The sequence below is a fragment of the Schistocerca serialis genome, chromosome 4, assembly GCF_023864345.2.
Source record: "Schistocerca serialis cubense isolate TAMUIC-IGC-003099 chromosome 4, iqSchSeri2.2, whole genome shotgun sequence".
Taxonomy (NCBI): domain Eukaryota; kingdom Metazoa; phylum Arthropoda; class Insecta; order Orthoptera; family Acrididae; genus Schistocerca; species Schistocerca serialis.
Window position 1 is genome coordinate 19755516 of NC_064641.1, and position 20359 is coordinate 19775874.

At 42.7% G+C, this 20359-nt stretch overlaps 1 protein-coding gene across 3 annotated transcripts in view; it reads right to left on the bottom strand.

Annotated features, from left to right (window-relative positions):
- LOC126473823 (solute carrier family 22 member 7-like) overlaps positions 1–20359 on the bottom strand; it is a 147369-nt gene that overhangs the window by 65335 nt on the left and 61675 nt on the right. For all 3 annotated transcript variants that reach the window (XM_050101142.1, XM_050101141.1, XM_050101143.1), the window contains exon 4: positions 11651–11808. In XM_050101142.1, coding sequence (XP_049957099.1) covers positions 11651–11808 — 158 coding nt within the window. The remainder of the gene's footprint in view (positions 1–11650; positions 11809–20359) is intronic.

Below are 20359 nucleotides of genomic sequence, written 5' to 3' on the forward strand. Positions count from 1 at the left end.
ATTAAAAATCAATATTTATTTTATTATGTGTTACGTGAGCCTGTCAGTAAATGAGAGTGTGTACGTGGGACATTCGTCAGATTTCAATATTACATTGTATACCGTCTTAAGTAACGTGGAAGAGTTACACAGGCCTGTTGTGAGAAAATGATCCTGGGGATTTATCCCCTTTGCTGATGACGTATGTCTAGGTGTGATTGCTGTTGTAACAGAGCAGACAGAAAGTCAGCTGGAGTAAAATCTGTATCTAACGAATATTTCCGGAATTACTGTCTTTTCGTTTTCGTTTATTAAACATTACTATAATATTTGTATGTCAGATTGACGCAAATGCGTCTGTTTATAACGATTGGTGCAGACCAGTTATGGCCCAAGTATGATCCCCAGCGAGTATTCTGATTGGCAGTCAATATGGTGAGCCAATCAGAGTTGAGACGGTTACCGCTGGTTACCTGATAGTTATACTGGGAGGGAGGATGGAAGAAGGAAGTCCCTCGCTAGCTTTGAACGTGGACGGTCATGTTACTAGTGCCAGTAAAATTAACGTGTAAGATGAAGAATTACTTAGTGTTTGAGTTATTGGTGAGCTAAGTCGACAGCAGTTGTTGTTGAGGACTGATTGGCGAAATTTCAGAGGTTTTGACTAAATCTGTTGGACAGATATTCGCGTGTGAAATATTGGCCTTCATAGAATCTGCGTGGCGTGTTTCAGTATCCAACTACTGAGCATTTTTGTCGATCAGTTCTTTTCTTAGAAATCCACGAGAAGGACCGAATGTAATAACTCTTATTAGTGGTGAAATTATTGACTGTGAGAAAGTTGTTTAATTTGGGTCGGGTTTGGACAGATTTCTGGCTGCTGTGCGTGTGAAATTTGTGTATGAATCGTGAACTGGAAGGAAATAGCAATAGCCAATAGTTTAAATATGGACTGAACAGTACCTTTTCTTTGGTTATCAAGGGCAAAATGAGCATTATTGTGAGGAAATTCTGGACATTATTTTCCAGAAGCCAATCCATTTTCTTACTGCCTGATAAAGTTGCACGACAGTATTTCTACGCATCTTTATTTCATAACTAGAGTTCCGCGGCCTCAGTAATTGTAGATATTAGGTGGTGCTTTTTATCGACACTGATTTTACATCATCTTGTAAGTACCTACGTTGCCGAGTGACTGGACATTGGGCAGACGCCGTTCTGAGGTAGGTGAATTTTAATTTGCAGCCTGCACAGTGACAACAACGAATAGACACGAGAAATTAAACCGCGACCCGCCACAGCCACGACATTCGTAACGTGGTGTATTTCAAAGTTTGTATACTTTCAGTAGTTCATTAGGACAACGTAATGTGTAAATAGTAAGGCGTACTACTTAGACAATTCCGCGAAAACTGCAAGAGACGCCTTACGCGTTAGTGATGTCCCCGTGCGCAGCCACCCTGAACATGATATGACGGTGGTCATGTGGTCTGCATTCAAGCTCCGTCATCGGTTAATCAGTGGACCGAACCCCGCATGTTTTTCTTAATTTTTATTTTTTTAAACAGTAGTCATATTATTTCATACATGTTGTTGTTGTGGTCTTCAGTCCTGAGACTGGTTTGATGCAGCTCTCCATGCTACTCTATCCTGTGCAAGCTTCTTCATCTCCCAGTACTTACTGCAACCTACATCCTTCTGAATCTGTTTAGTCTATTCATCTCTTGGTCTCCCTCTACGATTTTTACCCTCCACATTGCCCTCCTGGTGATCCCTTGATGCCTCAGAACATGTCCTACCAACCGATCCCTTCTTCAAGTTAAGTTGTCCCACAAACGTTTCTTCTCCCCAATTCTATTCAATACCTCCTCATCAGTTATATGATCTACCCATCTAATCTTCAGCATTCTTCCGTAGCACCACATTTCGAAAGCTTCTATTCTCTTCTTGTCCAAACTAGTTATCGTCCATGTTTCACTTCCATACATGGCTACACTCCATACAAATACTTTCAGAATCGACTTCCTGACACTTAAATCAATACTCGATGTTAACAAATTTCTCTTCTTCACAAACGCTTTCCTTGCCATTGCCAATCTACATTTGATACCTTCTCTACTTCGACCACCATCAGTTATTTTGCTCCCCAAATAGCAAAATTCCTTTACTACTTTAAGTGTCTCATTTCCTAATCTAATTCCCTCAGCATCACCCGACTTAATTCGACTACATACCATTATCCTCGTTTTGCTTTTGTTGATGTTCATCTTATACCCTCCTTTCATTACACTGTCCATTCCGTTCAACTGCTCTTCCAAGTCCTTTGCTGTCTCCGGTAGAATTACAATGTCATCGACGAACCTCAAAGTTATTATTTCTTCTCCATGGATTTTAATACCTACTCCGAATTTTTCTTTTATTTCCTTCTCTGCTTGCTCAATATACAGATTGAATAACATCGGGGATAGGCTACAACCCTGTCTCATTCCCTTCCCAACCACTGCTTCCCTTTCATGCCCCTCGACTCTTATAACTGCCATCTGGTTCCTGTGAAAATTGTAAATAGCCTTTCCCTCCCTGTGTTTTCCCCTTGCCACCTTCAGAATTTGAAAGACAGTATTCCTGGCAACATTGACAGAAGCTTTCACTAAGTCTACAAATGCTAGAAACGTAGGTTTGCCTTTCCTTAATCTAGCTTCTAAGATAAACCGTAGGGTCAGTATTGCCTCACATGTTCCAATACTTCTACGGAATCCAAACTGATCTTCCCCAAGGTCGGCTTCTACTAGTTTTTGCATTCGTCTGTAAAGAATTCGCGTTAGTATTTTGCAGCCATTACTTATTAAACTGATAGTTCGGTAATTTTCACATCTGTCAACACCTGCTTTCTTTGGGATTGGAATTATTATATTCTTCTTGACGTCTGAGGATATTTCGCCTGTCTTATACATCTTGCTCACCAGATGGTAGAGTTTTGTCAGGACTGGCCCTCCCAAGGCCGTCAGTAGTTCTAATGTAATGTTGTCTACTCCCGGGGCCTTGTTTCGACTCAGGTCTTTCAGTGCTCTGTCGAACTCTTCACGCAGTATCATATCTCCCATTTCATCTTCATCTACATCCTCTTCCATTTCCATAACATTGTCCTCAAGTACATCGCCTTTGTATAGACCTTCTATATACTCCTTCCACCTTTCAGCTTTCCCTTCTTTGCTTAGAACTGTGTTTCCATCTGAGCTCTTGATATTCATACGAGTGGTTCTCTTTTCTCCAAGGGTCTCTTTAATTTTTCTGTAGGCAGTATCTATCTTACCCTTAAGCCTGTTTATCCTTACATTTATCCTCTAGCCATCCCTGCTTAGCTATTTTGCACTTCCTGTCGATCTCATTTTTGAGACGTTTGTATTCCTTTTTGCCTGCTTCATTTACTGCATTTTTGTATTTTCTCCTTTCATCAATTAAATTCAATATTTCTTCTGTTACCCAAGGATTTCTACTAGCCCTCGTCTTTTTACCTACTTGATCCTCTTCTGCCTTCACTACTTCATCCCTCAAAGCTACCCATTCTTCTTCTACTGTATTTCTTCCCCCCATTCTGGCCATTTGTTCCCTTATGCTCTCCCTGAAACTCTCTACAACCTCTGGTTTAGTCAGTTTACCCAGGTCCCATCTCCGTGCTCCGATCTGTAGAACGCCAGTTTTCTTTCTCCTGAGAACGATGTCCTCTTGAGTAGTCCCCACCTGGAGATCCGAATGGGGGACCATTTTACCTCTGGAATATTTTACCCAAGTGGACGCCATCATCATTAACCATACAGTAAAGCTGCATGCCCTCGGGAAAAATTACGGCTGTAGTTTCCCCTTGCTTTCAGCCGTTCGCAGTACCAGCACAGTAAGGACGTTTTGGTTACTGTTACATGGCCAGATCAGTCAATCATCCAGACTGTTGCCCCTGCAACTACTGAAAAGGCTGCTGCCCCTCTTCAGGAACCACGTGTTTGTCTGTCCTCTCAACAGACACCCCTCCGTTGTGGTTGCACCTATGGTACGGCTATCTGTATTGCTGAGGCACACAACCCTCCCCACCAATGGCAAGGTCCATGGTTCATGGGGGGAAGATCACAACCTTTATGGTCTTTAATAATAGAAAAACTTTCAATCATTAACTATTCCTTCTCAGAACAGCCGCACTCGATTGAAAGTCACAGTGAAAAACCGATAGCCTTTCATCCATTAAGCGCATGGTCATATAATCATAAATTAACTGGGGTGCGGGGGGGGGGGGGGGGGGGTGTTTCACCTTGGCTCCCTTACCAAGGACAGTTGCAATCTTCGGATCCAAACTGGATTTATTAACCACCATTTCTGGTTTCAGTGGAAAGATATTGGCATTTATCGGACGATTTTAGTGCAAGACTAATCCGGTATTGTCGTTACCGTGACTAAAATTAGAGTGTTTCAACTAGGAACAGTGTAATATAACGTATTTATGGTGAAACTAGAATTCGCAGGAACGAAACACATTATTTGGACAATACAGTGCAAAGGTAACCGAGATACAGCAAACAATTTGTTTTTTTATGAGTTTAAGTGACAAAAGCAGAGTTAATAAACAACATATTGAAGTATGGACACGAAAACCTGCGTGAATTACTGTAAAATTCATACTCTATAAAGGCGCGTTTGTGCATAATCGCGAGTGAAACAGCCAAAATTCCGTTACGAAAGTGTCAGGAACATGATCTCGGGTGACTATGTATCCGAAATTATCTTTTAAATGGTATAAATCGCTTAATTTGATGTGGACCTTTAAACTGTTACCTCATTTCCGAGTGTCGACTGTGGCGTAATTGTTGGATGACGTCACCCAGATTCTGTGACCGGGTAGCCAAAGCATATGAAGCACTGAAGAAGGTCCACATGCCACGACAGCAAGGATTTCGATAGTTGAGGTGTACCACACTGACCGGGGACTACAGCGGAGCCAAGTGGCTGAAGTAGAAACAACCACGGCGCTGAGTACGACATCTAGTGGCGAACCCACGAAGTATACGACGCCTGCGCCACCTACTCGCCGATCAACGAAATACGTGAAAGCAGCCCCATCCCGTCGCCAAGCGCGGAACTACGAGACTGCGTCAGCGCGATTCGACGCGAGTTTCGCTTTGCACACGGCACCACACCAGCTACAGCAACGCCACGCCTGACAGCCGCCTCACCGGAGGAGCCAACGCCAACATGACTAGCAGCGCGACTTCAAACGTCGAAACATTGACGATTTGCTGGCGCGAGATTATTTAATACTGCACTATCCTCAGAGCGCAGAAAGAACTTAAAACTAAATTAGTCAGTTGCAGAAAATATAAAAATAAATTTTTTTTAACATTTCTTTGCGAATTTGCTCTGAAGCATGGTATGCTAATATGCGTGTGTTTTCATACTGTACAGCAAAGAATAGTGTCTCATTTGCATTATTTATTGTAAACTACATGTTTAAGTTGTGTGTAGTTACTTCGCAATTTTGTGTATAAATGCAGTCATTGATATTTGATCCGGGTAGGTTTTTTGTAATTTATGGTGTTCAATGGAGAGGTCTATTTTGCCAGCCTGGCTTAATCTAATACAGTCAATGATTATTTAGTTATTAGTTAATTAGTGAGTGTTTGGGTTACTAGGAGGTCATTTTATTTTCTTGTCTGTGCATAGTGAATAGTTTAGAATGGATCCTGAACTGAAAGAAAAGGTTGGGAAGAAAGTAGTTAGAAAAATGGAGATAGGGCAGGAGGACAAGGATGAGTTGGGAATTGGTAATAGTGAAATGTCAATGGACAGTCCATTGGGTCATTGAACTGGTTAACCCGAGACACCAGTAAAATCAATTAGAAAGGAACTGAGTCTAGAGGATGGAGAATCACAGTCAATAATATTCAAGATGCTCCAAGTAATCAACAAGCACATGGAAGAGATGTCTAAAGGAAATGATGAAATCAAGAAAGGAAATGAAGAAATCAAGAAATAAAACAAAGAAATCAAGAAAAGTATGCAGAGATGTCCCAAGAAAACTTAAGGAAAGAACTGCAGGAATTCCAGGAACAGATGCGAATAACTCTTAAGGAGAGAGATGACAAGCTGCAGGTGAAGGTAGATCGACTCCAAGAAGAGATGAGGGATATGAAGGCAGAGATAAGTGGAAAAGCTGAGGGAGACGTCAAGGGCATCAAAACTGAACTGGAAGGGAGAATACAAAAATTTGAAACACACCAACACCAACAGATTAAAGATGTGGTACAAATACAACAGCAGTGCTAAGTTAATATTGGTAAATTGGGAAATGGGCAAGTGAAATTGGAGGATGCTGTGGAACATATAATCACAAATGAGATCAAACAGCTGCAGGAGGGCGTCCAACAGCTAGAAACTAAATTGGAAGAGATTGATAGGAAGATAAATAGTGCCACCTTAACAGTAGGGGAGGGCAAGGTCGTTACATTAGTGAACGCTGATAATTGGTACATCCAGACCCACATTCGCAATAGACAGAATGGAGGGTGAAGCTTTCACCTGGGGCGTCAGACAGAAAGAAGAAGTTACCAGTTACAGTCAATTTGAGGAAGAGTTTTTAAAGAAGTACTGGTCCAAAAGTCACCAGTGTGCAACACTTGAAGATTTACTGCATCGCAAGTCCCTTAATATATGCAGAGGTACCTTGAGAGAATTTGCTGAGCATCTATGGGAATTGAATGAAACATAGAGCAACCATTGAATGACGACATAATGATTTCAGCAATTAAAAGGATGTTAAGTCACAGGATGCAAGAAAACTTATCCGGAAAGCTGATTAAAGATAAAGATACTTTAATGGAAGTATTGGAACAATTAGAAACTATTCGTGGACAGGAAAACAACCAGATGCGTGATCAGAACCAAGATGGAAATAATTACCATCAAAGTCATTTTAATGGCCCACCAAATTACAGAGGTAGAGGTGGGGGTAATAGATATAGGAACTGTGGCAATGCTCGATAGTTTTGCCATAATAATGGGAGAGATGATGATGACAGGAGTTATGAGAGGGGAGAAGATAGACAAAGGGATCATGACGTACGAATTGAAGAAATAAGAGACCCAGTGAACTAAACAAGGTGTGGGGAGCCAGCAACTCTTTTGCTGGTATACCAAGTGGCGACTGGTACACTCCCAGCTTTATTTCTTATTTCAACTTTCACTCCTCTACCATCTTTCTCTATCCTTAGCTTAAAATAGGTAGTGGTCATCCAAATGATACAGTCAGGAACCATGTAGCAAATTCATGCTTGACTTAAAATATGGATAAGTAGTTACTGTTGCTGTAGCGAGTGAGGTGTCAAAGAATCAATAAGTTAAAAATCAGTTTAGTGTCAATACATTACAAAATTAATAGTGCCATAAGTAATAAAATGAGAACCAGATGAGAAAGCCAATGTTAATAAAATGTAGTGGGAAGCTAATTGGTCAAATAAGAGTTTGTGTAATTTTATGGAGTTGTTTTATGAGGCATGGAAAGGTCAAGCAATTGTAAGAGAACTGAAGTAATGTATCAGCTTGTAAATAGGAAGGCATACAAAGAAACAAATACATGATGAGATACTTGTTCAAATAAATGATGTGAAATATGATATACGGAGAGGCCAAGGAGCCTGGAGTAGTATTTTTATGTAGTTATTGCAGCGAATATGGGGGGTTGATATAGGTTGAAGGTATGTATCTATATATTTGCAGTTGAAGTTGCTGTTAAGTTGAGGGAGTTCTGGGTAATGAACTGTATTGAGTATGAGATGTTTGAAGTATGTCATTTAGCACATGAGAAACATCTGTTTGCAAGTTATTTGTAGGTATACATGTTGATCTGAAGTATGCTGATAAAACAGAAAGGGTAACTCATGAGTAATCCAATTAGCTATCAGAGTCAAGTCAATTATAGTTATACATGGCCAAGCTTTAGAAGCAGAATTCTGGCACTGTGTAATGAATAATAAATATCCATATGGCAGATTTGGATTAATGTCAATATAACAGGAAATATTGTACCTCTCATTAGTGATAACAATTCACACATGGCAGTATAAATGTTTGGAAAAATGAAATGATTAGTAATTTAAAATTTTTCATTGGGTGACCACATTAGTTCTAGCTATGTAAATAGTTATGTAAGACATATTTAGTGCCATAATGGAGCATTTAAGATTTCTGAATCAATCTGTAGAGGCATGAGGAATTGTAAAATAAGTGCTATATTTAGTTCTCATATTCAATTTCGCTTGCATTAAAGACTCAAATGAGTAAGTTGTGAATTTCTTCCTTAACTTTCATGTGTGTTGACCAAGTGAGTTATAAGTTAGTGTGATAGTAGTAGTGATGGCAGGAACCACACTGAAAGGATGGCATACCAAAGGGGTAGCTGGCATTCAACTAGTTTGTCTTCTTGTCTTTGCTGTTGCAAGCTATAAAAGATTAACCAGTAACAAATATGTAGTTAACGGCCCATACAAACCTTTCAAAGTGAAGATTTTTGTTAATTGAATGTAAGACAAAGTTTGTAAAAATATTTGCCATGCTGTGTTAATTAAGATAGACTGATGTTGTATTTTGATTCTACAGGGGCAGTTTGCTACCGGAGTCAAAAGGGTATTATTTGTGATACATTGTAACTTTCAGTATGTGAATCAGAATCTAATGTTCCTCATTTTCATTTATATGCTTTGTGATAATTTTTTCCTATTATTCTTTTCGGCCTTAGACTACAAAGAAGGTTTTTAGGGCGGGGATGTAAGGGATCCGTGATCCCACGAACATAGATACTAGTATCCGACAGTCAGGACGATAGTAGACAGGGGTGTCGATTGTTGAGCACTGCAGGAGGCAGTGAAACCAGTTACGAGTGAGGAGTGGTACCGGAGAGGTGGGCAAGATGGGCGATCGAGTGAGTAGAAACCAGTAAATTCAGCAGAGTATGACAAATGAGCGCGTTCCCCTGACCGTTGTGGGGTGGACCCTCATCGATATCGATTCGCGAATGGCGAATTACGTGTTTCGCGCCAAGCGCGTCAGCCAGCAACAACCATGGATTGCAGTGAGGATTGTTGTGAATGTTAACAATCATCATTGCGTGTGACGAAGTACTTGAAATCAGCAACCAATAAAAGATATCCCTGTAATTAGACATGTAAAGGCGAAGGTAGCAACTGCCTCAGAATTAGTGTGTTAGTAGAAAATACATATCAGTTTGTACATTGCAACCCTTATGGTCTTTAATAATAGACAAACATTCAATCATTAACTATTCCGTCTCAGAACAGCCGCACGTGGTTGAAATACCCCTGAAGCCACAGCCGAAAAACCGATAGCCTTTCATCCATTAAGCACATGGTCATACATTATAATAATTAACTGTTTGGCGGCTTTGGTAAATCACACAAAACCCAATTAAGGACATAACGGGGGGTGTTTCAAGAGCGATCGACGAATGTAAAGTGCCTTGCAACGTTTACTCGCAAGAACCCACCATGCACAGTGGACAACCTCAGTCGAAGAGTGTGACACTTCGATGACATCACAACATTTAGTGTTACTCAGTAATAGACTTTGATTTCACAGATTTGCAAATGAGTTACTGTCATACTTATTGCCTTTATTTTCGCTGCTGCTAGGTTTGCAGTGCACTGTAAAGTTAGTATTTTTGGTCCAAAAACTTTATTCTTTTACTCACTGATCTCGTGGAAAGTAACTCTATAGATGTTAACACAGGTTTAGGTGATTTTTGGGTATTTTATCTGCTGTGGGGCCCCAGGAACATCTGGTTTTTGCGCCAAACGTACCTAATATGGAGATGCTACTTAAACGTATTATGGAAACCTTTAAAACAATTCAACACCATTTGTTGCTGTTTGAGTAGATGTGACAGAACATTATCTGATGAGTATATAGGTGTGTGTAGAAAAAGATGAAGTATATCGTCAAAAAAAATTTTGGGATTCAGACTTGAGAACTTTGTAAGAGGTTCTTTCATATAGCATTTTCGAATATCTTCGGCGGAAAAAAATGCAACACTATCAAGGACAAGGTCATTTTATTCACAAGTGAGGTGACAGGTAGTTCACCATTGTTGGACTGTGTGCCAATATGGTAACAAATTCAGACCAAATGAAACACACATAACACAATAAAGGGTGTACATACAGTTGCGTCAGTACACAGTTTACACCCTCTGGTGGCAATGCAACCGTGTATTCTCCCATGCAAACGATCATTAAGGTGTTGAATAGCGTCCAGCGACAGACTGCATCTAGCATTTTGCGGCTTTTGTTGCAGTTTGGCAATAGTTCTAGCTGTCCCTGGAGAACGAATAAGTTCCAGTATGGTCCTTACATGCTCAGCTGGTGACAGATCTGGTAACCTTGCTGGCCAGAGAATCTGTTTTACACCACTAGAAGCACGTTGCGCGACAGCAGCCATATGTGGCCGTGCATTGTCCTGCTGGAAAACCGTGTCACCCTTCTGTCGAGGAAATGGCAGTAGCACATGAATGGTAGCCTGTCTAGTGTAGCGGACAATGGTTACTTTACCCTGCAGAAACAACAAGTGTGACCGTGAGCTTTACTAGTGTCTGCCACACCACGAAGTCTGGAACAGGACATGTGTGTTGTGGAGAATGCACTCAGAAATAGGCAGCTAACCAGGTCTACGCCATACTCCATCACCCACACAGTCAGTACCTATTCTCATCGTTAAAGACGACAGAGTCCCAATTTATTTTATTTAATATATTTAATGGTATGTCTAGGGCCCCCGTCGGGCAGACCATTCCCGGGGTGCCGGTCTTTCAATCTGACGCCACTTCGCCGACCTGCAATCGATGAGAATGATAGGATGATGATGAGGACAGCACAACACCCAGCCCCTGGGCGGAGAAAATTCCCGGCCCAGCCGGGAATCGAACCCGGGCCCAGAGGATTGACAATCCGTCACACTGACCCTTCAGCTACCCGGGGCGGACAGAGTGCCAATCATCTCTCCAGTCATCTCTCCCTTAGGAATTCACACACATTTGAACATTTTTGCACCACAGCTCGCATAATGCGTCTATTTTGTCATGTGTCTGTCCTGTGCAGATGTACAAAACCCGGTCTACAGGTGGGGGAATGTTGCCCAGACCACTGTTGAAAACATCCACACACCATAGGCACATTGTACCCAACGTGTGCAGGAGTCCATGTACTCGTCCATCCAGCTTCCCACATCCTCAAAATGAGACACTGTTCAATTGGCTGAAGCCATTCAAAAGGAGTACGTACTCGTTGGTGGAGTGTGGTTATGCCGTATGAAGAAGGTTGCGAACACTACTCAGCTGTAAACTGAACACAGTTACTGCCTGCAGAGCCAAAACTCAGCACTATCTGATTGTCGAATACCGTGACAGATGACTCACTAATACTACACCCCATTAGTACGCACAAATTATACCATAGTTGCGCTGAACGTAGACCTTGAGAGTGTTGCATTTTTTTGCTCAGGCATTTGAAGTTCATACAGAGCTTCTCCCAGTTTCTGGAGTGAGTACAATGCCCCAATTTTTATAAAGGTTTCCCGGTACTGCTCAGATTGCTGCGAAAGTTACTCAGCTTTTTCTAACACTCACCAACAGATAAGACCGATTCCACCATGGGCCCAGTTGCGGCTGACACGAGGGATGCCGCCAGGATGAAGAGCGGCAGCACGTGTGGAGCGAGGACGACCAGCACTCTGCTGACCACGTGGGCTGACAGGCACAGCAGCTGCTGGGGGCGTCGGCCGTACCTGTCGGCAGCAAGAGTCAGCTCAACCCGTGTGTCGAGGTCCTGGGCAGTCCAGCTAGCAGATACACTCCCACGATTATGCGCTGCCACTTATTAAACGAAATACTCCATTTATTTGTCGATGGGCTTTGTAGTTGGGACAGAAAATAGCAGAAAATGGAGTAGCCGAGACCTTAGACTGTTTATGAGTGACTGTCAACACTTTCGGCTCTAATCCCATATGCCAAAGGGGCGCGTGTGTGTCGTCCGTGTGGACGGCGCCCGTATCCCGTAAGGGCGCAGCTTTTCAAATGGTTCAAATGGCTCTGAGCACTATGGGGCTTAACATCTGAGATTATCAGTCCCCTACACATAGAACTACTTAAACCTAACTGACCTAAGGACATCACACACGTCCATGCCCGACGCAGGATTCGAACCTGCGACCGTAGCAGCAGCGCGGTGCCGGACTGAAGCGCCTAGAACCTCTCGGCCACAGCGGCCGGCGCGCAGCTTATACATTTGCTGGAATGTGCTTTCCCATGTGCTCCAAGACTTTCGACTTATGATAGCTGCGGCAGTTCGTATTTTGCCTTCTTGATGCAGCCGACATAAGTATGCATGTAAATTCTCGTGAAGAAATGAAGAACAGAAATGTCTTCCAACGAGCTTTAAAGCAAGGAAGCTAAAGTTTCTGCCTTTTCCCTTCTTTTTATTTTTGGAAAAGTGTAAGAACACTAGAGCCAAACATCATCGTAATCTAACATGGACAAGGCTGGTATAAACTGTGTCAACCAGATTTACAGCTACTACCCAGTTGCGAGAAGCACAATGAAGTGGCGAAAAAACCCTTCTTTCCCGTTTCCCTAACGTCTACTGTGAATGCTTTTATTTTGTACACGGATGTCACCAAGCAGAAGGTACCTCTAGTGGAACTTGTAAAAAGGAAGTTAGTATGGACTTGTTAGCTGCGGGAGCAGACATTCGATCACTGGAACCAACAGCAGCCTCTAGCCTGGATAGAAATTTTGGTCATCTTCCAGAACAACAAAGGAAACTCCACGTGCTAGTTTAAAGGTCGCTTTGGCAAAGGAAAGAAAGAGTCTGGGAAGCGGATAACGAAAGAAACCAGAATGTCATACAAAGACTGCAGAGTCTGACTTCGTGTACAACAACGTGTGTAAATTACATATGAATTACAAGTCATCATTTTTTGTCATTGCATATGAAGTAAATATGCAGTTGTGATGTTAATTTTATTATTTTTATTTGTGACATGATATAAAAGTTTTTCGAGAGTGGGGGGAGGGGGAATTTTTTTTTGTTCTTGGCAACATTAATATACCAGTGCTAACGTGAACGTATATACATAAAACGAAGCCTATTTCCTGATCTCTAATGGTTCAAAATGGCTCTGAGCACTATGGGACGTAACATTTGTGGTCATCAGTCCCCTAGAACTTAGAACTATTTAAACCTAACTAACCTAAGGACATCACACACATCCATGCCCGACGCAGGATTCGAACCTGCGACCGTAGCAGCAGCGCGGTGCCGGACTGAAGCGCCTAGAACCTCTCGGCCACAGCGGCCGGCGCGCAGCTTTTACATTTGCTGGAATGTGCTTTCCCATGTGCTCCAAGACTTTCGACTTATGATAGCTGCGGCAGTTCGTATTTTGCCTTCTTGATGCAGCCGACATAAGTATGCATGTAAATTCTCGTGAAGAAATGAAGAACAGAAATGTCTTCCAACGAGCTTTAAAGCAAGGAAGCTAAAGTTTCTGCCTTTTCCCTTCTTTTTATTTTTGGAAAAGTGTAAGAACACTAGAGCCAAACATCATCGTAATCGAACATGGACAAGGCCGGTATAAACTGTGTCAACCAGATTTACAGCTACTACCCAGTTGCGAGAAGCACAATGAAGTGGCGAAAAAACCCTTCTTTCCCGTTTCCCTAACGTCTACTGTGAATGCTTTTATTTTGTACACGGATGTCACCAAGCAGAAGGTACCTCTAGTGGAACTTGTAAAAAGGAAGTTAGTATGGACTTGTTAGCTGCGGGAGCAGACATTCGATCACTGGAACCAACAGCAGCCTCTAGCCTGGATAGAAATTTTGGTCATCTTCCAGAACAACAAAGGAAACGCCACGTGCTAGTTTAAAGGTCGCTTTGGCAAAGGAAAGAAAGAGTCTGGGAAGCGGATAACGAAAGAAACCAGAATGTCATACAAAGACTGCAGAGTCTGACTTCGTGTACAACAACGTGTGTAAATTACATATGAATTACAAGTCATCATTTTTTGTCATTGCATATGAAGTAAATATGCAGTTGTGATGTTAATTTTATTATTTTTATTTGTGACATGATATAAAAGTTTTTCGAGAGTGGAGGGAGGGGGAATTTTTTTTTGTTCTTGGCAACATTAATATACCAGTGCTAACGTGAACGTATATACATAAAACGAAGCCTATTTCCTGATCTCTAATGGTTCAAAATGGCTCTGAGCACTATGGGACTTAACATCTGTGGTCATCAGTCCCCTAGAACTTAGAACTACTTAAACCTAACTAACCTAAGGACATTACACACACCCATGCCCGAGGCAGGATTCGAACCTGCGACCGTAGCAGTCGCGCGGATCCGGACTGAGTGCCTAGAACCGCGAGACCACCGCGGCCGGCGATCTCTAATGGGTGGGGTATAAAATGACATATGTATGTGAGTCTCTGAGTCTCTTTAAGTTTACAATCAAAACATCAGGTCACCTACGCTGTCGAAGAGGAGAGGTATCAGAGTTGAATGTGTTAAACCTAGTTACGAAATGCCATCCATGAGGCAAAACATGTTTGTGAAGAACGAAGAAGAGCTGAAATGGTTCAGGGGATGAGGCATGTGACCCTTTTCATAAACAAGATACTGTTGATGATAAAATAACGCGAATATCTCTTCTTTGTCAGTCTATTCGATTTACTCACTATCCGTCCTCGACAATACGGTCAGCAGCTCACGGGCTTGCGCTTCGCGATGCTGTCTCTCGATCACGGGCCCTGTGTCGATTCCTGGCCAGGTCGGGGATTTCCTCCACTGGGGACTGGGTGCACGTGAGTTGCCCTCATTATTATTTCATCATCAGTGATGTGCGAGTCGCGGAAGTTGAGTCAAACCAAAAAAAAAAAAAAAGTACATGAACTCTGGCGGGCCAACTTCCCAGGATGAGACCTCCGTCCAACAGTGCTACACGCACATTTCATTTCATTTCAAAGAAACACACGGAGGAGGAGGAGATTAGTGTTTAACGTCCCGTCGACAACGTGGTCATTAGAGACGGAGCGCAAGCTCTGGTGAGGGAAGGATGGGGAAGGAAATCGGCCGTGCCCTTTCAAAGGAACCATCCCGGCATTTGCCTGAAGCGATTTAGGGAAATCACGGAAAACCTAAATCAGGATGGCCGGAGACGGGATTGAACCGTCGTCCTCCCGAATGCGAGTCCAGTGTGCTAACCACTGCGCCACCTCGTTCGGTGAAACACACGGAACACACAATGGAGTCAACATCTGCAGTTGCGCTGATGGGATGGCCCAAAGCACTATGACCACCTGTTTAATAGTATGATTATCACTCTTTGGAACGCATATATCAGCAATTCTGCATGGCATGAATTTGCCCGATAGTGTACCAAATATTCTCCACCGAGCTCGTGCTAATTTTGTGGCCCAGGTATCAAAATGAGTTCACAATCGTGCTCCTCAAACCACTGTAGCTTGATTCTGGCCTTGTAACACGGGACAGTTAGCGTGGTGGAAGATGTCGCCGCCGTCAGGGAAGACATTAAAGATGAAGGAATACAGGTCTTCCACAGCAATAAACACACAATCCACATCTGCAGTGGTACCTTCAACAGAGCCATAGGACGGACGAAAACCCAGTTCAATGTCCGCTGTAACATAATACTGCCTCCACCGACCTGCGTCCATCGGACGGTAAGTTGGGGATATTTTTGGAGTAACTTGGGAACCCAACAAGGTCGTCTGCTGGAGGTTCAACAACTTGCGGTAAACGGTGTGCTCAGAAACAAGTGTGCCTGCACCACCATTATGATCTGTCTTCAGATCTGCGGCAGATCGCTGCCCATTCTGCGTAATGGGCAAACTTCCGACCTTCGTGCTCCGCAATGAGGTATGGACGTTCAATCCCTTCTCGCCTGCTCGTGGTTTCGCAGTCGTTTATCCATTTTCCGTAGATACGACAGTAGCAAGCGAACAGCAGACCAGCTTCACCGAGATGTTCGTTCCCAGGCGCAGCGTCATAACGGTTTGTACTTTGTGAGCGACGTATCTCAGTGTATCCTCCAATTTGCGTCCTAATATCGTGGCCGACCTCCTTTAGCCCGGCGTAGTAGTGCAACTCGACACAGTATGGACTCAACAAGTCGTTCGAAGTCCCCTTCAGAGATACTGAGCTATGCTGCCTCTATAGCTGTCCATAATTACGGAATTGTGTTGCTGGTGCAGGATCTTGTACGCACACTGACCTCTCTATTATGTTCCATAAATGTTCGAAGGGATTCATGTCGTAAGATCTTGGTGGACAAATCACTCACTCGAATTGTGTGGAATGCTCTTCAAGCCAATCGCAGGCAACTGTTTCCCAGCGACTGACGTATTGTCATCCATAAAAACTCTATCGTTGTTTCCGAACATGAAGTACACGAATGGCTGCAAATAGTCTCCAAGTAGACGAACATAACCGTATCCAGTCAGTGATCGGTTCAGTTGGACCAGAGGTCCCAAGCCCATTCTGTATAAACACAGCCTATAACGTTATGGAGCCACTACCATTTGCACAGTGCATTGTTGACAAATTGGGTCTATGGGTCGCAGGGTCTGGGCACACTCGACCGCTACGATCAGCCCTTACTACCCCAAATCAGGACTCATCTGACCGAGCCAGGGGTTCCCAGTCGTCTAGCGTTCAACCAATATGGTCACCTGCCCAGGAGAGGCGCTGGCGGCGATGTTGTGATGCTAGCAAGGGCTCTCACATTGCTAGTCTGCTGCCTTAGGCCGTCCTACGTGAGCGACAGAAGCACGCGACAGCGAGCGACAGCTTAAGGCGACAAAACACAACAGCAGGTATAGTTAGGGAAGTGCCTACGTGAGCAACATCTGTGTCGCTGCCTGTCTCCCGCTGCAACTGGCGACGTTTGAATTCAAACGTGTTTGAATCTTGTCACTGCAGCACGCGCAACACAGAGCGATAGGCACGTGTCTTCTTGGCAAAGCAGTCGAGCGGACGCGACGGCAGTTATGAATTACTTATCATCCGATTTTAAGAAAACTATTCGGTGAAAAAATATGATTCTTCCGCAACCTATAGCTTGATATCCTTAAATGATAGAGGTCAGAATCTATTTTCGTTATTCGTCATAGTTACTGTTCTGCACGAAATTGAGTACATGGCTGCACGTAATTTTTAAGAATTTGCAGAGGTAAGAATCACATTGTGTAGACTTTCCGTGTAGTTCATTTAAGGCCATACATTATCGCATATGAAATGTAACCAATACATCTCAATTGTGTTTAAAGTTGAGACCGCAATGATACCTCTTTTCATTCTTGAGATATTGGTTGTTATATCCCTGGTTTCCTGCGCTTTGGGAATCTAATGGTTGTAAAAATCGTCGTATCTCATAAAAGGTCCAAGATATCGAAACGACAAATTCTGGAAATGGCAGCACGCAGAAAGGACTATTTTATCATATGATTAACACTCAATACGTTTTTGTAAACGCGTGAGCAGAGCTAAAACAAGACTCCCTATAACTTACACCATGAGGTTTTGTCCAAATTTTCATAGCCAAACAAAGGGAGTGAAACAGGTAAACGGGGTATCAAAGTGACCAGCATGAGGTCTAGTTTGGCATGAAAATATTTAACTGCTTGAATATAATGAGGGTAATGAACGAAGACTTAATTAATAAGCTGAGGAAAAATTGAAATCTTTCACGATAAGCTACTATAAATGAAGTGTCAAAAATGACATCTGTTCAAGACCTAGCTATTTTGCACATAAAAAGACACATTGGGGCGGTATTAAAATGTCAAAAAGACTTCCTTCGAATCAAGTACGTTAGGAAGGCAAACGAGGAGTCAGTAAGATCATGCTTTCTGAATAAAACTTGAAATTCAAAAGTGGAAGTAATCAGTCAAATATTTTATGAAATGATTTATGTAAAAGAAATAAGTAGGCCTAGGTCAGAGAAACGTTCTACGTGCCTTTGAATGATGATCGAAATCATGAACAGAAGACGAGGTGCTCCAAACGTTTCTCTAATATTTTTTATTTCATACTTTTAGACAAATCATTACACAAAACGTTTGACTTTCTTTTCAAAAACTTTGTAAGCTATACTTTTACAAACTATTTAGTGTAATTGAAACGCTTGGCCTTAACACTGCCTGCTGATGAATTACGTTCGCAACATCAAATATCTTTAAAATTTCATGGTTCATTGTAATTTATTAGGAATTAAAAGTGTGTGATAAACTGGTGTAGGTGTGAAGATAAGTTCTTTGGCAAGACCTTAAAAATATTCTTAGCGATGCAGTGTAAACAGTTTACATAAAACATAGTATACAAAATCGTAACTGAATCAGTAAAAATATAAAAACGTCCAGGTATCGAACCCAGAACCTTTTCCTCACATGTGATTATTAACTGTCTACTCTACCCCTACAGCTAGCTGTTGTTAACTGGTGTCAATCTGTGTACTTATGTTGGAATTTAGTGTAGTTAATCATGTAATAGCCATTCGTCCGCATTTATTGGCTGTTAAAAGGTGTTGATCATGTAAAAAAAAGAACATTCATATTTAATTTATTGATGAGTAGTCAAATGCTCCTCTGCTCATTCACGTGTATTCGAAGAACTTGTCTGGCGATCTTCGTAGTTGACGATACTTACGAAATTCTCCATGGAGATTCCTCTATTTGTAAATTTCATGCACAGCATTCCTTTTCACTTTATTTTCTTAAGCATACCTAATTCTGTAGCCTTACTCTCCAGCTGCAGTATTCCGCAGTTTAGGGACGCCGTTTTATCGAAACAGCTGGTTGGCTCTAAGCAGCCATCTTGTAGCGCGACATGGTCGCTCGCACGCAGGACACCCAAGGTTGTCGCCCGACGTTACTGCTTGTCGCTGGAGTGTCGCGTATCCAGAAGTCGCTCGCCTCTGTCGCTCACGTAGGACACAGCCTTAGCCGATTATTGCCTGATTTCACCGCACTGTCTCAACGGATACTTTCGTCGTGCGCCCCACATTGATTTCTGTGGTTATTTCACACAGTGTTGCTTGTCTTTTAGCACTGGCAACTCTACACAAACACCGCTTCTCTCGGTCATTAAGTGAAGGACGTTTGGCCACTGCGTTGTTCTTGTTGAGAGATAATGTCAGAAATTAGGTATTCTCGGCGCACTCATGGCACTGTGCATCTTGGAATATTGTATTCCCTAACGATTTCCGTAATGGAGTGACCCAAGCGTCTGTCTCCAACTTCCATTCCTGTTTTAAAGTCTATTAATTCCCGCCGTGAGGCCATAATCACGTCGGACAACTTTTCACACAATCACTTGAGAACAAATGACAGCTCCACCAAAGTACTGCCCTTTTAAACCTTGCATACGCGATGCTACTGTCATCTGTGCGTGTCATGTCAGTGTATATACAAGGGGCTCCAAAACGTGTGTTACACATTATTATCGCAGATCAAGTAGCTTTCATTGAATGCTACACTACACTCCGAAGCGAGTCAGATAAATGACAGTATTCTTCAACATTGTCACTAAATCTCTGCAAACAACAACCGGAACATTTTACCAATCGTTCAGTTCCTCGACGACAGAAATCCGCTCCTTGTTCACGAAGTCATTCTAGAACCGCTGGTGAACATTCTCACGTTTGAAAGGTCTGTTTCCCCCAGGAATCCTTTCAGCTTGCTGAAAAGATGGAAATGGTACTGTGGGAGATCTTGACTTCCTGGTCAGCATAACTCACGTCTGTTCGGCCATGGCCAAATTTTTATCGCCATTTCACTGCTGCTGGAAGCGACATTGCTTGTAGTCCATACACCGCCAGAATATCGCAATGAATCTGTACGCAATTTAGGCGTTCTGCACACGAGATTCTTGCTCTTTCCTGCCCATGGAACTTTGGAGTACATTTCTAGATTCCAGAATGAGATTTTCACTCTGCAGCGGAGTGTGCGCTGATATGAAACTTCCTGGCAGATTAAAACTGTGTGCCCGACCGAGACTCGAACTCGGGACCTTTGCCTTTCGCGGGCAAGTGCTCTACCATCTGAGCTACCCAAGCACGACTCACGGACGGTACTCACAGCTTTACTTCTGCCAGTACCTCGTCTCCTACCTTCCAAACTTGACAAGGTACTGGCAGAAGTAAAGCTGTGAGTACCGGACGTGAGTCGTGCTTCGGTAGCTGAGATGGTAGAGCACTTGCCCGCGAAAGGCAAAGGTCCCGAGATCGAGTCTCGGTCGGGCACACAGTTTTAATC